General features: G+C 38.7%; 3 protein-coding genes across 4 annotated transcripts; 1 reads left to right on the top strand and 2 right to left on the bottom strand.

The window, feature by feature from the left end:
* Positions 1–286: 286 nt before the first annotated feature.
* Positions 287–5,614, bottom strand: FTSH4 (FTSH protease 4). The gene is made up of 7 exons (XM_008222265.2): positions 5,358–5,614; positions 4,371–4,461; positions 3,903–4,166; positions 3,334–3,570; positions 3,105–3,229; positions 2,206–2,682; positions 287–1,529 (listed from the first exon to the last, which is right to left on the bottom strand). The coding sequence occupies exons 1-7, from the start codon at positions 5,382–5,384 to the stop codon at positions 597–599; spliced, it is 2,154 nt and encodes a 717-aa protein (XP_008220487.2). The 5' UTR covers positions 5,385–5,614; the 3' UTR covers positions 287–596.
* A 2,374-nt stretch (positions 5,615–7,988) lies between these two features.
* Positions 7,989–11,066, bottom strand: LOC103320568 (protein indeterminate-domain 7). Its single transcript, XM_089045984.1, is given in 5 exon segments — positions 7,989–8,329; positions 8,332–9,218; positions 9,688–10,084; positions 10,200–10,647; positions 10,791–11,066. Coding segments are annotated over 4 exon segments (1,575 nt in total). The 5' UTR covers positions 10,408–10,647; positions 10,791–11,066; the 3' UTR covers positions 7,989–8,246.
* Positions 11,067–12,392: 1,326 nt separating this feature from the next.
* PM-ANT (Mitochondrial substrate carrier family protein) lies at positions 12,393–15,746 on the top strand. 2 transcript variants are annotated; one of them, XM_089047078.1, is made up of 3 exons: positions 12,393–12,638; positions 12,836–13,176; positions 14,855–15,746. In XM_089047078.1, exons 2-3 carry the CDS (start codon positions 12,847–12,849, stop codon positions 15,485–15,487), a joined length of 963 nt encoding a protein of 320 aa, XP_088903204.1. In that variant the 5' UTR covers positions 12,393–12,638; positions 12,836–12,846; the 3' UTR covers positions 15,488–15,746. The 2 variants fall into 2 exon arrangements, with proteins under 2 accessions (XP_088903204.1, XP_088903203.1); XM_089047077.1 differs by lacking the exon at positions 12,393–12,638 and having other exon boundaries at positions 12,660–13,176.
* Positions 15,747–16,733: the final 987 nt, after the last annotated feature.

Below are 16,733 nucleotides of genomic sequence, written 5' to 3'. Positions count from 1 at the left end.
ACTCAGGCTCAACTTCCCGAGTTCGGATTGACTTTAAGCTGTCCGAGTTGGTTTATTTCTCTCTTTTTTTCTTTTTTCTTTTGTTTTGCCTCCGCAAAAAGACAAAAGGAAAAATATGAATTTTGAGGACAAAATGATTTCACTGAAACGATAGCAATCAAAACCTCTTTCAAAAATAACAAAAATTGCATTGCCAACTTTGTTCAGAACAGTTTCTTGTTATCATCATCACAAACCTTTGGGCTGTTGGAAGGAGAACAGAAACAGCAAAGCGAAAAATAAAGAGTTCAGCAAAAATCAAGAATGCATTATTTTCTTAATTGTATAAATGACAAGCATCGCAGAGGAAGAAAAAGAAGATAAGAAGAAGAATCAAAAATAGACAAGGGATGTTCTCCAGTGCCTTAATTAGAACTCCTACACTGACTTGCCATTCAATTCGTCTACATTACCAGTCAATCTGACTACGGCGACACACAAATTATACGTCACTGGCAGCATACTATGGTACCCAGACAATGGCTGGTGAGTATTTTTACTATATGCACATCAGACACTGATAAATAGATGTCCGCAACTCATCAACCTGACCCATGCTAAGATCCCACAGGAGCAATGCCTGTTGACTTGGCTGCAGCAGTTGCAGCCGCTGCAGCTGCAGCAGCTGCGGCAGCAGCAGACGCAGCTGCGTTGGGTGTTGAGGGTGGCACTTTTGACTGTGAGCTATTCTTTGCTGCAACTACTTGCTGGTGTGGTTGTTGCTGTTGCTGCTGTTGAGAGTTCACTTGCGCAAGTAAGGCCTTGATCTGAGTTCCAGTCAGTGTCTCCTGCTCTAGTAAAGCATTAGCAAGGGCATGGAGCTCCTTGCTATGTGAGGTAAGGATGGTTTTTGCATTGTTGTATGCCCTTTCCAAGAAGTTCTTCACTTCTTCTTCAATAAGCAGCCTAGTTTCTGTGCTCATGCTCTTCCCGTTGTCATCATAATTGTGGCTGATGAGCCCAACTTCTTTGCTCATACCGTACTTTGTAACCATTGCTCTAGCAAGTGAAGTTGCTTGCCGGAGATCGTCAGATGCACCAGAAGTGACTTCACTTTCGCCAAAGATGAGCTCTTCTGCAACCCGCCCTCCCATACAAACATCGAGCCGTGCAAGCATCTGTTTCCGGGAGACACTTGTCTCATCCTTGTCGGGCAACTGGGCAACCATGCCAAGTGACATACCCCGAGGAACTATTGTTGCCTTGTGAACTGGATGAGCACCATCAGTGTGGATGGCCACAAGTGCATGGCCACCCTCATGAAAAGCTGTTAGCTTTCTTGACTCGTCAGATATAACAGCCGACTTGCGCTCACTTCCCATCATAATCTTGTCTTTTGCATACTCAAGATCAGCCATATTCACTGCTTTAGCATCGTCCATGGCAGCCTTCAGAGCAGCTATGTTGATCAAGTTCGCAAGATCTGCACCGGAGAACCCCGGAGTTCCTCTAGCAATGATACTCAAATCAACATCTTCGGCCTTCAGAACCTGTCAAAAGGGCATTTTTATTAGTCTTGGAATGACTTCTAGTGCTAAAAAATCTACTGCATCAGAAATACCTTACAGCAGAACATCACAGAATGCAGTCATAAAAAGGAAAAGCAAGAAGCACCCTCCAGTGAACAAATAAAGATCATGTTATTCTAATGTGAAAGAACTTATGAGTATCTAACCTACTGCACTTTTTCACTATAAACGGTGCTTGGTGTAGTTCTCAAACAGAAACTGACTATTACAGTGCAATAGTGATGATAAACTATCAGCAAGAATACAGTCTAGCTAATGTAAAGACCACTTCTCAGTATGATTTTGGCTTTTCAACTGGGACCACAGGTAGCACAATAATGAGGCTTTCAACTAAGGCTAGGCAGAGCATCACCACCATCCCAACTAATGATTTCTAGCACTGAACAACTGAGTTCAAACTGATAAAATTGTTATTGTTATAAGGCTGATAACTTGCAGACTTTATCAGGTCAAGATATGCCCATACACAATAACCATGACAGCCCAAACATATTATGTTTCATTATCGTGTAATGGATGAAGCCTTTGGAGACAAAGTTTGTGACCAAAGAGCTTTCAAAACCAAGAGGGAGTCAATTAAATCTCAAGTTTACTGTTCGAACTAAATAACCTCTCCCCTCAAGGAGAAAAAGATTACCTTAGACATGTGCGCTTCCATAATCTGCCTCCGCCCTTCAACATCAGGATTAGGAACAACAATGTGCCGATCAAACCGTCCAGGTCTCACCAATGCCTTGTCCAGGGACTCTGGGAAATTAGTAGCCGCAATAACAATAATCCCTTCATTTTGCTTAAAACCATCAAGTTCAACAAGCAACTGATTGAGAGTCATCTTCATGTACTGCTGATCCTTTGGATTTCGACTTCCTCCTATTGCATCTATCTCATCAATAAATATTATACACGGGGACCGCTTCTTTGCAGCTGCAAAAAGATCCCTCACCCTTCGAGCTCCAACACCAACAAACATCTCTTCAAACTCACTGCCACTGCATGAGAAGAATGGTACCCCTGCTTCTCCAGCAATGGCTCTTGCTAACATTGTTTTTCCAGTACCAGGTGGGCCGACAAGCAAAACACCTTTTGGGAGCTTGCCTCCTAGACGAGTGAAACGCTGCAAAAAGGGGGATCAAATTAAGGGACACTTTGTACCATTACAAAAAGATAAATACATTGCAAGCATGGGAAAGAAAGGAAACAAAATCAGGATGGATTTGGCATATCAACCATTTCCTTGGTTCAGCTTTTAAAAATGTTCAGAAACACTAGGTTTCCACAAAATCAACCCTTGGCATTCAAGGATGTACTTTCAAATTGATTTGAAGGAACATAATACAAACAAGGGGAAAATTAATTGAAGAGTGAATGAAGACCATTTCAAGTCTTTTGCCGTAATAGGTCACTTCCAATATCAACTTCTTAGGTAGGATGAAATAGTAATGATATTACCCCCATCTCAGAAAACAGGGGGCGTGAGGTGATGATGTAAAGGTGTTCAATTTCATATTCTGCCACACATAATGTTGATGCATCTACCTTAGGATCTCGAAGATAGTGAACAATTTCCTCTAGCTCCGATTTAGCCTCATCAACACCCTTTACGTCACTAAATTTTGTGTTAGACTCCATGCTAGGTTGAACCTCCTCATTTAGTCCAAGTCCTGAAATGTGGAAATGGAAAAGTTAAAGGAAAAGATGTCATTATTTTGAGGATGCATCTTAATCAATTCATAGAAGAGCCTAAAGCGCCAAGAGATGGTAATACCTTTGCTTATTCCTCTATCCTCAATGAGTGCTCCTATACCAGATATCAAAAGAAAGGCTAGTGCAATAGTGCGAACAGTACGCCACAGCTGCTCTTTAAACTGACCTCCTTCTGTGGCCACCATATGAATAGGAGCACTTGCAGTTCCGAGAATACCATCCTTTGATGATTTTCCGACACTCCTGAGAACTGAGAAGCCACCTATGTTTTCTTCCTCCCGTGCAGAGTTAGCGACACCTACAAAATTTGTACACTTTTTGCTCATGAGCTCAAATTCACAAGACAAGGAGGTGAAAAAAAACTCTCAGAAAATCTAGGTACCTGTGCAATTTTTTGCATGAAAAATCAACAGAAGCTCCATATAAATAATCATACGAAAAAGGAAATTTAATTGTACAAGAAATCAGGAATATTACAAAACCCTTATCTACTTAAATTTTTATCAAAATCCAACTCTATTCATAATCTTAGCACATATTGAGACGAAATTCATACACGATATAGACAAAATAGAGCATAATTTGGTAGTAACAATTACAAGGGGAACAGCAATCTGTTCCATTACCCACCTCTCTGTAATGTCTTGAGTAACTCACTCTCATCCAGCCTGCCAACTCTGACTAATGCTTTGACGTATTCAGAAAGTGCTGAAGGGTTAGAATGTAATGATGGCTGACTTTCAAAAAACCTTATCACTGATTCATAATCACTCCGATGGTAAAGTTCTTTTAGATGGGCAACTTCACTAGCTTCATCTGTGTCGCGTACTCTGCGAGCTAAACTACCAACATAGCTTGACTTAAACCTCTCTTGAGTACTTAAAAACTTATTCCCTGCACAAGGATTAAAAGAAAGTGATCACTTCTATAAATGAAGATAATGGAGAAGAGTGTTATATCTTTCACTTAAAGCCTACAAAACTAAGTACCCAAAGGAACAACTTTGATAATAAAATAAACAAGCAGCAGAGTTCTTTGCAAGTTTGAAATGGACGACAAAAAACGTATACAAATCAAAATATTTTGAATGCATCATACCTCCAGCACCTCCTCCTAACCTGTTGACTGGATGATAAGTTCTGGTAATCACTTTCGTCAGTTGTCCCAACTCTGATCGATGCCTTGAAACCTGATGTAGAAAGAACATGGAATTAAATAGAGCCTGACAGAACAAAGAAAGCATGTCTAAAAGGGTAATCAAATGGTTCCAGCATTTTGCTCTCTGCGAGAGCAAATCAAAATTTAATTGAAAAACCACAAGAGCAGATTAGCAAAGGCAAGGGAGGGATATGGATGAGAGTGCACCCTATTTTGGCCCTTTTTTTTCCTACCGAAATTAAGTAAGAAGGGGCACCATATCTTCTCTCAACCCCCAGTCATACCGTAACGCTCTTCTGAAGAAAAAAAAAATTCTCATACAACCTCCTTTTGAGGCCAAAAAGAGGTGACCCAAACCTTAGAATCTGACCACACACACTCCTATTCAAAGCAAAAATGCAACCTCCCTGAATAATATTCATCCTTTAAACCACCTAAAAGGAGGTCTCAACTAACCCTATGTTCCATTGCTGAGAAATAAGGGTAGACGAAGAAAATATGAAATTTCACATAACACCCAATTTTCGTAATGAGCTCAAAAGGTCCATCTTCCATTGGTAACCCAATCACTACAGATTTTAACATTGAATTACCAATTTTATACGTTTTCTTTGTTATCAAACAGGCCAAAGGGCAAAAATCTTTTCATTGTATATTCACAGCGTAAACATCTCTTTATTGTACACCCTTACAACTCAACCCTAAGCAGACCCGTATCACGCAACAATATGAATATGCAGAAGATGGTTACAGAAATTAAATCACAATGATTAAACTCCTAAACAATCAAAACATGGGAATTAGGGTTTTTGAGATCAGCTACAAGAAACAAACTGTGTCATTGAGAAAACATGTATATCGCAGAAAAAAAAGGTACAGATTGCATAAAATAAGAGATTTAGAAGCCTAGCTGAAGATTTCACCGACCTGAGTGATCAGGCGCCTCAAAGCCATCTCTTGCTTAAAGACGAATAAAAATATCTGATTTCTCCCTCTCTAAAACAACCTCTTTGTGCCTCTCTCGCTCAAAACTTTGCAGGTGTTGATGGGTCTAAGTTGGCGTTGTGTTTGGTCGGGAAGAAAATGAGAAGGAAAACGGGGGAAAGAGCGAAGCTTTGGAAGATAGAGGTTTGAGAGGAGAGAGATGTTAGGGTCCGAGCAACATCATTCATCAAACCCAAACTGAACAAACGTGGGTTAGGCGAAATGTCCATATGAGCCTTGAAGGAGTGGATAGTTTGAGTTCCAAAATTGCCCTTGTAGGGATGGATATTTTGAGTTCCAACCTACCCCTGGGGAGATGGATATTTTGTGACTTCTATTGACACCGACCCTTTTGCCTGAAATTCATCGGCCGCTAGTCACAACAGCTGCGTGTAATTTCTTTTCTTTTTTTTGGGGTATATTTCTCAATTTTGGAGCTTCGGAAACTACTGGTGCTCAAGCATTGTAAACTTAAGCATGACTTTCATAAACTTCACATGTCTTTTTCGCATAACATTTTATTCCAACATTCAATCATTCATAACCCTTCCAATGGAATAACATTTGATTGCACACTCATGATAAGAGTTTGAATTTTACCTCTCGTATTATAGATTTATTTATTTTCATCAGACTCGTGTTATAAATTAATCCAACACAAAAGACAATCAATTGTTGGGGCTTATAGATTAAACAAATGATATCTGCCTCTATGTCTAAAACTAAAGTTCGAATCTCTTCTCCTAGTTTCGCCTTTCTCTAATTTTATTTTATTTTTTAGAAAGAAAAAAAAGGACAAATAATCCATGGAAGAAGTTGGGAACTTTATGTAGAACAAATGCCGAAAGTAATTGAAGAAGAGTTGGAGAGATGTGCGCAGGGGCAAATCCAGAAAACTACAAGTTTGGGTCTCGAGCTCAAATTCGGGCTCATGATCCGTCATTTCAAAGAGAATGACGTCACAAGTAAAATTCATCACTTTGCCATGATGTGGGGGCTTTTTCGAGCATTTGAGATCTTTTAACAACCCAAAATCGAGTTTTTATGTTTTAATAGTTTTTGGAAACTTTGTTAATTTTCTTATTTTAATTATTTTTGGATTTCTAGGATTTCTAGATTATTTAAATGAACTTTAAACCCATTGTTATGGTTATGTTATTTCATATTATCAATAAACGTTCCCTCATTCTTCCTAGTGGATTCCAGAGTTGTGTGTTCTAATGCAATAATTTTAGTCATTTGATTGTCATGATGCATAAGAACTGGAAGTCTAAAATGGGTTACAATCTTCAGAAGGTTTATTTGATTTTATTATTTTTTGGGTCGAAACTCCTCATAAAGTTATTATTGTTATTTACACTGCACTTTCTCATAGAACCAACAACCCAATTTAAATGAAAACTTGGCACATCCCAAATTCGTATAACGAGCGCCCAAGGTATGATTAGTTTTTTTTTTTTTAAAGTTATTTTATAAATACAAGTGATAGTCTAAATTATAAAGAGAGGAGGTTCCTCACACACACACACACTATCAAGGCGTGTCATGAGGGTTCAAATCTCAAACTACTGATATGCAAATAATAACCATTTTTCATTGGGCTAGTTCCGTTGGCCCAAGACATGGTTAATTATATCAAAACTCACAACAATGTTTATAGAAAAAAAAAAAAAAAAAAAAAAAGGGTTTTCACAGCGGTCTTGCAACAGGATTAAAGCCTAATATTTATCTCATTATCCTCCTTGGGATTAAAATTTGAAATTAAACGAAAGCTGCACTGAAAAAAGCAGATGGGGATCGAAATTCAAATGGCTCTACCAGCTTTTCGTGTGTGTACACAAAATTCATCAGATAGCTGATAGCTGATAGCTGATAATAGTATATTCCAGAAAAAGCATAGATATATGATGATGATGATATGAACACATCACTGATCAGTGCTGTGCAGTACTGGTTCTCGAATCTTTTCTCAGCGCCCTCATAGGCTTTATCATCACATTCTGCTCAAAAACTGATATAACATATTGTTATTACTGAGTTTAGAAAGTAATTAGTTTTGGAAATAAATAAATAAAGAAAAGTTACTGCTAAGAATATTTAGGTTCCAACAATGAAACCAGCTACTTTAAAAATATGAATTGTAAAGCACCACGTCAGTCACACTTGATAAGACAACAATTAATTCATTTTAATTAAGTAATTAATAGCTGGAAGTTCATTGTCGGTGGCTGAATAATCCATATAATATATATCATGCCGATGCTGATGCTGATGCTGATTGCAAAGTAAAAACCTTACGTGGCTTTTAATCACTGCTTGAGTGAGTTTTCTTCTTTTTGGGTTAATTAATTATGATCAAGCTGGTCGTCACAAATTTGGTTGCTGCAGAAACATCCATATAATTATATTTCACCATGCATATTATATTTATATATATATAGCAATTTACCTTGCCCATCATAATAAAAATTATACAAAGTAAATATAACTAGCCGTTTGGCTTCCCCTCCTTTTCAATTTTAGTTTTGTTTATTTTTTTTCTTCCTTAGAATAGAAAAATATGGGATAAATAAGTTACAAAAGCAGAAATTATTCATGAAAATAACAAAAGGTCCAAAGATAATTAAGCAACCAAAAAAGAAAAAAAGAAAAAAAAAAAGTGAATGGTGCAAGCTTTCGAGCACCATTCAAAATAGCCTATTAACCAGATAGGTTGTAATTGCTCTCTCTCTTTCTCTCTTACAAGGGAAGGAAAATGACTACATGCTAAAAATGATCAATATCAATTGATCAAAGAAGCCCATGATATCCAAATATACATAGATATATAAGCTAACCTTGCCATGATGTTTGGTTCTGGTGATCACTCTGCTGTCCATTGTAAGCTGAAGAAGAAGAAGAATTGACATGGTGATTAAGCCCGGCATATTAATATTGAAAAAGTCCCCATGGCCATGGGATGCTGCTGCCGCCGCCGCCGCTGCGGATGAAGAAAATGGTGCTCGAAGACCCAAGAAATCTCTTGTCAAGCCCTCATCGTTATTGTTGTTATCAGTACCACTCCTCCCAAGTTGCGCTAATTCCATGCTTTTGTAATTCTTCGGAGGATTAATATTATTATTATTGTTGTTAATCTCAACAAAATTATTATTACCGTCCACCATAATCCCATTGAAAGCCTGGCGATGATCTCCAAACGCTGATGAAACTTGTTGATCTCCAAAGCTATTACTCATCATCATCATATCATGCAAAAGAGAAGATTTATTATCATTGCTCCCAAACCCATCATCGAATGCTTCATTTGACACGTGAGCTTGGTGGCTGGGTGGTTTGAGAAACATTGGGGAATGGGAAGGCTTGCTGATTGTGGCACCCATCTCTGAAGCCTTTTGAAGCAAAGCAGTGGCAGACATGTGAGGAGAAGCTGTATGGGGTTGCTGGAAATCAGGGAGTGTGGTGGTGGAGCTGCTGCTAGGGTTAGGGTTTTGATGATCAAAAGAATAATATTGCTGGAATGAGGAAGCGGAGAATAATGGTGAGGACATGTTCATGGAAGGAAGGCCGGATGGAGCAGTGGCTTCGCCTTCGGGCAAGCAAGAGAGCCATGGCGGAAGTAGCTGCTGCTGCTGGTCTTGCTCTCTCTTCACTGAGAGACCTTGGAGGCCATGGGTATGGAGTTGGGGGAGAGAGGAGAGAAGAGGGTTTATTGAAGCTGGCATTGCTGATCTAGCTGCAGTGCTTGTACTGTTCTCTTGTGCTAAAGCATCACAGAAGGCTCTGTGGGTGATGAAACTGTCCCTCCTGTGTGCAGAGTTACCCACGATTATCAAAAACAACCACAAGAATACAAAAAGAGCAAACCCATCAAAAAGTAACATAAACAGTAATATACACTGTCCCCTCTCTCTCTCTCTCTCTCTTTCTCATGTCCCTTTTTGTATTTTCGTTCTTTTTGTTTTTGGAAGACAAAAGACATTAGCAGATGTGTAACCCATTAAAGGTTCTTACAACTCATCAAAAGTTAACTCGATTCTCTCATAAAGGTTATTGCATTATTAAGGGTTGAAAAAGATTGTTTAGTTCCCGGTACCAATTTACTGTACATGGATGGTATGACTGACCATGAATGTTTTCGTCGATAATTGGTACCTAATACCAGCTAATCTCTCCCCCTATGAACAATTATTTGCTATAAAAAAAAGTTATTCCAAACTTGTTTTGGTTCTTCAAACTGATCTCATTATTGTATAATCTTTGTCTATGACCTTACCTAGAGAAAAGGGTTCCACAGTCACATCTATACTCCCTTGTGCCACAGATCTTGGAGTGAGCTTTCCAATCTGACTGAACCGCATAGCGCTTTGAGCATTTCTCACACTTCCACTTCTTCTCACCATGCTTTCTACAGAAGTGCTTCTTGATCCCGGTGAGGTCCCCAAGTGCCCTTGATGGGTCATGGTGGACACATGTTGGTTCTGGGCACAGATACACCTTCTTCCTCACCTCCTTGTTTGTCCTTTGTTTTAGCTTCCATGGCAAATTGTGCCCTCTTCTATGAAGCTGAAGGTTCTGTTCTCTCTGAAAACCTTTGTTGCAGATCTCACATAGGAATCTATTTGTTGCCATGAGTGATTTGGGAGACAAGGCTATCACTTCAGCATCTGGGTCTGTACCAAAAATCAATAAAAAAGAAAGAAAAAAAAGGAGCAAAACTAATATTAATTATCATGCATGATATGTGTGAATTAATGCTGGTTAATTAATTTTGATTTGATGAGAGACCTGGGTTGCCTGGAAGATTTCTCTTCTTCTTTGGCGGTGGTGGCTGTTGCGGCTGCTGAATATCATTTGCTGATGAGGATTGCTGCTGAGGGTACAGTGTGCCAGCTGATGATGACTCATTTCTGATACTTGAATTGGAAGCACTTAAATCACCAGATGCACAGGTCAAATTGGACATATTCTCATCCCCCATCAAACCTTTCATCATCTCCTCCACCACTTACACTGAATTACAAAGACTTCGTTTAGGATTTGTTGACAACAACTGCATGTACACATATGAGATTCTTCATAAGTGGATTGAGCAACATACAGATCTCAGCTTTCACATCTGTGACAGGGTTTAGATCTGAGTGCAAACCCTAATTCAGAAAGATATTCTCTTCAGCTTCACACAAATTCAACCAATTCTCCTCTTGATGATTTGTCTTCTCTCTACCTTCAAACCCTTTAAGAATAATCAAGCAGGAAAACACAAAAAGAAAACTAATAAGAATAAAGAAGATAAAATTATTCAGAAGAATATAAACAAATCATGAAGTTTTAAATATGTATGTATATATATAGGTAGAGTAGCTAGCTAGCACCAACCTTGTAGCCAGAGCAGTCTCTTAATTTTATGTATCAAGAGGCACTTTGGTTTTGCTTGGTGGTCAGTGGGTTGTCAACAAACAGCAAGAAAATTCAACAAAAGCCCTTAGAAAACCAATTAAACTCAGTTTTGTGTGTGTTAAAAGGGAGACTAATTTTAAGACATGTGTATGTGTGCATGAGAGAGAGAGAAAGAGAGATATGGATGAGGAAGGATTCCCTTGGAGCTCTCCACCCATCCACCACCACAGCCCAACCAACAGGCTTGTTCTGACGTGCACTTTCTGTCTTTTCCTTTGTTCTCTTCCCAGCCCCCTGAAATTATTATTTCTTTAATAATTTTATTCACCTTTTAAAAAAAATTCCTATTTTTTAATCACAACTTTTTCCCTTGCCATAAAAAGTAGAAATAAAGCAACCAAGTGAAAAGAGAGCAAGATTTCACACTGCACACCAGAAAAAGAGAGAGAGAGAGATGATAAGAAGTTGATTATGGCCTTTTAACATCATGGGTAAAAGAGAAAGAAAAAAAAATGCAAAACCTCTTTTTCTTCTGTGCATCCTCTCATTTATATATACAAGCATGATTGGATGAGTGATTGAATTCCGGCAGACATGCTTATGGGAAAGCAGGCCTCATTCTTATATTATCCTCTTAACTTATTGTTATTTTAGTAATCAAATTCATTAAAATAGTTGTGGCTTTTCTGACATTTTCTTGGCATTTGAAATCAATAGGCAGCCAAGAAAATTATAGGCCGGTCCCCAACCCCAACCCCAACCCCAAGTGCTGCACCAGAACACCCCACCATCGGTTAAAACTCTAGAGTGAGAAGATAGTTTGGTAAAAAGAGCAAGAACAGTTTCTTGTATTTTCATGAGGTGACATAATTAACATCCAAGTATTTGAAACCAGTTTTGGATTTACAGACTAAACTAGAGCAAATGCTCTTGTTTGCTTTCATTTGTCATTTTCAACTTCGCTGTCCACTTTTTGTTAGTCCAATAAAAGCGTCCTAGTTCAAGATTCACCGGATAATATCTTGTGTTCTGCTGGTTTCAATTGAGACATATAACATGTTTGTTTGAGTTTTACTGTTTCAGAAAGACAAAAGGAAACATCCGGATTTGAACTTTAAATCATGTGGGTTGGTTGGGTTGGGTTGGGTTGGGTTAGGTTGGGTTGGGTTGGATTGGGCTGAATCTCAGCCCAGTCTAGAATCAAGGATGGCATTTCGAGCTAGTACAAGTGAAAAAGCCCAACAAATTGAAATAATTCAGCCCAGTCTAGAATCAAGGATGGCATTTCGAGCTAGCTAGTACAAGTGAAAAAGCCCAACAAATTGAAATAATTCAGCCCAGTCTAGAATCAAGTGGGCATTTCCAGCAAGTACAAGTGAAAAAGCCCAAAAAATTGAAATGGGCCTAGCTATGGGTTACATTGAGCTTTCTCTAGCCCAAATTTGTAAGAGTTGTGTCCTGCCAGCGCTCTACCAAAATGCACCATATGAAATGAATTGGTGTCCTTACATTTTCTTGCAAAGCTTGTTGTTTGTTACTTAAAAGGAAAGAAGTGTGACAAACTAAACTCTCTCTCTCCTTCCATAGTTTAGCATGAAGGCGTGAAAGACTAATAGCCCGCCAGTGAGGCGGTGTTAATTTTATAATACAATTAAAGGCATGAAGATGGCAACAAATAAAAAATAAAAGCACGAAGATGGCAGTAAATAAAAATTAATAATAAAAAAAACGTTGATCATCAGAACAGAGCAAACGTGGCAGGATCAAATCGATAGTTATCCATCAATCTGGGGTGGGATTTATCCAAGCCCTCCTCCTCGTCAAAAGGTCAGATAGCGGGAGGTGAACCGCGTCTTCCGTTTTCTTGGCATCTAAACTATAAAGCTTTTGAATTTTGGGATTTGGGAACTGGGAATTGGGTTTTATAATTTGTTTAAATAAATTATTAATACTATGTTTTAATGGGTAGAAATCGGCCCACTCAATTTCCCACCATTTCCATTTCCGTCTTCCATTTTCCGCAGAGATAGAGAGAATGAGCAAAGATGACGACGACCCAGAAAGCAGAGGGTCGATATCAAGGCAGTACGATTGGCTGAACAACTTCCAGCGCGATCTCATGGCCGGGGCGGTGATGGGCGGGGTTGTGCACACGATCGTGGCCCCAATCGAGAGAGCCAAGCTCTTGTTGCAGACCCAAGAGAGCAACTTGGCCATTCTTGGGGGTGGACGTACGAGATTCAAGGGCATGGTCGATTGTATCGTCCGTACGGTTCGAGAAGAAGGCATTCTCTCTCTTTGGAGAGGCAATGGCAGCAGTGTTCTTCGCTACTACCCTTCCGTCGCTCTCAATTTTTCCCTCAAGGTATTCTTCTTCTCTTCCCCTTCTTCGTTTTCCAAGATTGTATTTTTTTGTGTTTGTGTGATTGGTTCTTAATTTGTCGTTAAGGCCCTCTTTTGCTATCACATTAGTTAGGGGACATGCATAAAATGGTCAAAAAGTGTAATTTCGGGAACTGTTTGTTTCAAATGGGTTTGTGATAGCTGGGATTGATGAGATTGTCTTACATATTAGGAATGAAGAAACAAAACAAAAGTACAGGTTTAAAAAAATGTAATCTTGTTTTCGCATCTTCTATGTGTGTATGTATATGCTTGCTTATATATAGTTTGGCATGGTCCTGTTTACTAAGAGCAAGGAGTGTAAGAAACTTTATATTGACATCTCGTGATTGCCTGTAATGCAGCCTTGTTCAGGCCATGTGAACTTGTACTGTCTTATATGTAGTTTGTGGCAAGCTTGATTTTATTGAGGGTGTTCGTTGGGAGAATGATAGGATAACGACTCCGATACGTGAAGTTCAAATATCTGTTTTTTCCGCAAAAGAATCCATGTTATCTGTGTGCTTCCCTCCATACTTGCCTGCCTAACTATCTGGCAGAATTTTACAATGGAGAAAGGAAAGGGAAGAAATCCATTCATTGATGTTACAAACAAATTTGTGTCTAATAACCAATCCACCATTACTGAGGGACTTTTTGTCTGGTCTGGAGTTTACACTATAATTTTGAATAATTGCTGTAGGAGTTGAGAGTAAGCGGAGTGTTTATGAGGGGTTTGGTCACTAAGCACGGATGCTCATAGGCTTTTTTCCAAAGGAAGAGGGAAAGGTTGCAATGCTATTCTGGCTCCCCTACTGTAAGTTTGTGAGTGGTCTTTAGGTCAACCATTGGCATGGTTTAATTAGGTCTGGGAACAGCATTGGTATGTCAATGTTGAGAATGAAATGATAATGGTGGGTGTTCATTTGAAGAACCACTGAAAACAACTAATTGAATGAGTTCCTTAAAATGTACAGAGTGCTCTGAGGTAGAAAGACTGAAAATGTGTGATTCTCTTACGCATGTAAAGAAGAAAGGGAGGAAAATTTTCCCCTCAAGAGGGAACTCTCAAATTCTGTCACTGCAAGTACTGTGATCTTGGGTGGGAGGGTGCCCTTCACTTGTTTAGCTTGAAAAAGAAAGTTTGAAAAGAAAAAGTAGTAACTGAAATGCAACTCCAGGAGATAGAGACTTTTAGAAGATCAACCACACCAAACCCGTCTATCTTGATTTCTCATGACATGTGTCCCTAAATGTATATTATCTCTCGTTGGTGATGTTTTTGTCATATGTAAATATAGGAGGGCAGAACTGATTAGGAGGATAACATAGATAAGCATTAGACCCTGATCAGATGGTATCTAAGTAGCATAAATAGATATAGAAGATGATGTTTGGATTAGTCAATCGGTACTTTTTAGAACTTATATTTATTCAAATGTTATTTTACATGACTTAACAATACTTGTAGTCATTAATCTAAGTCAGTAGATAAAGTTCCTAATACCATTTTGACTTTAGCGTATTAATGTTGAAGTCTACTGTTCTAGTTCTTATTTACTATGGTGGTTGATGGAGTAGTTCCAAATTGCAGATGAAGATTTCATAGTCATCATAATATCATGTTGTGCAGGATCCTTACAAATTAATTTACTTTACAGGATCTTTATAGAAATGTGTTAAGAAGTGGACACTCTCACGATGGTCATTTTTTGTCTGGTCCATCTGCTAACTTCATTGCTGGAGCTGCTGCTGGCTGTACAACATTGATTATAATATACCCACTTGATATTTCACATACCCGCCTGGCTGCTGACATTGGAAGAACTGAAGTCCGACAATTTCGAGGCATCTACCATTTCTTGTCTACCATTTGCCAAAAGGATGGGATTCGGGGGGTATACAGAGGGCTTCCAGCCTCTTTACAGGGGATGGTCATCCACCGTGGCCTTTACTTTGGAGGCTTTGATACGATTAAAGAGATTTTGTCAGAAAAGTCTGAACTTGAGTTGCCATTGTGGAAGCGTTGGGCGGTGGCTCAGGCAGTCACAACCTCTGCTGGGTTGTTGTCATATCCACTGGATACAGTTCGGAGGCGGATGATGATGCAGTCTGGCTTGGAACAGAGGATGTACAATAACACATTGGACTGCTGGAGGAAGATATATAGAACAGAAGGGGTGACTTCATTTTATCGCGGGGCAGTTTCAAACATGTTTCGGAGTACGGGTGCTGCTGCCATTTTGGTTTTGTACGACGAGGTCAAGAAGTTCATGAATTGGGGTGGATTATAGCAGGAAATCACTTTTCCCTGTCGCTTCATCTTTAACACCAAACCACCACACCACACCCCACCAACACCACCCCCAAACAAAAACAACAAAAAAGGGATTTAGAGTAGTAGGATTAGAATGACGCAGAAAATGGCAATTCAATTACAACACGAATATTTTGTAAAGCGCATATGAGTTTGATATTGTAATTTTGTAGCATGAAGTGATGATGACATTCATTTTTGCCACCATACTTTTTGAGGCTCTGGCAATTTACTCACTGATTTTCTTTTGGTTGAAGAAAGAAAAGTGGCTATTGTTGGCAAACATATATATATGCTGTCATGATCAACTTTTCTTTCTGTTGGCTTCTTTAAGTTTTCTTTGTCGTGATGTCATAAAATTGAAGAGCATTCAGAAGCAATTGATTTATATATTCAGACCTTTGCTTCGCTTGCATCATTTTCTTGTGATGCCTTGGAAAATTCCTTTGCTTCTTTTTCAAGTGATTGCCCAACTTTTTCTGATAGTTCAAAGAAAGCAGAAAGTGCACTGAAATTCTCACGACATCATAGTCTTGTGTGTGAGAAATTCCCCTCCCTTATAGTTTGCTTGTACTAAAAAAACAAAAAAAACAGAAAGTGGAACAACACTCAAATTTATATCATCATATATGATAATTGATTGCAGTCCATCTGGTGTTGGCGTCACCACTCACTCGCTCGCTAATCTATCTGGTGGAGACTTTAACCGGGCCGCCTAACACACAAATTTTCTCTTTAATTTTCATATTATTTGACTTGTAATATTCTGTGTTTTATATTACAAATTAATTAACTGTTTTCTTATATTTTTGTAAAATAAAACTGAGAATTAAAATAAACAGAAGCAAACATGACAAATAAAAAATTATAAAATTAAAGGGTTACACTAACTCTTCTAAAGTGCCTGCCTAAAGGGAGCTTTTGCCACTTTAAACTAGTGCAAAGTGTTAACTTAAAACCCTACCATTAAGGGAACTATATGGGCTGCCCAATACTCCATTATTTTAATAATAAATTATGAGCCCTTTTTAGGTCTCTTGCAGAAATGAAAAAAATATCCATTTTCTTTTCAATCAACTCCAAATTGTTTTTTATTTATTAATTTTTTACACTTTCATATTTAACAAGAGGAATCACAAGGAGATTCTTCTGACGCGAGGCTCTAAAGATTCTACATGGAGGGCCCACCATGGAGTCAATCAGACCCACTGCATGTCTGCCAC

Source organism: Prunus mume, linkage group LG2, assembly GCF_029339155.1.
Source record: "Prunus mume cultivar Tortuosa linkage group LG2, ASM2933915v1, whole genome shotgun sequence".
NCBI classification, from domain to species: domain Eukaryota; kingdom Viridiplantae; phylum Streptophyta; class Magnoliopsida; order Rosales; family Rosaceae; genus Prunus; species Prunus mume.
The sequence above is the reverse complement of the archived record's forward strand: the minus strand, read 5'-3'. Positions and strand labels throughout refer to the sequence as shown.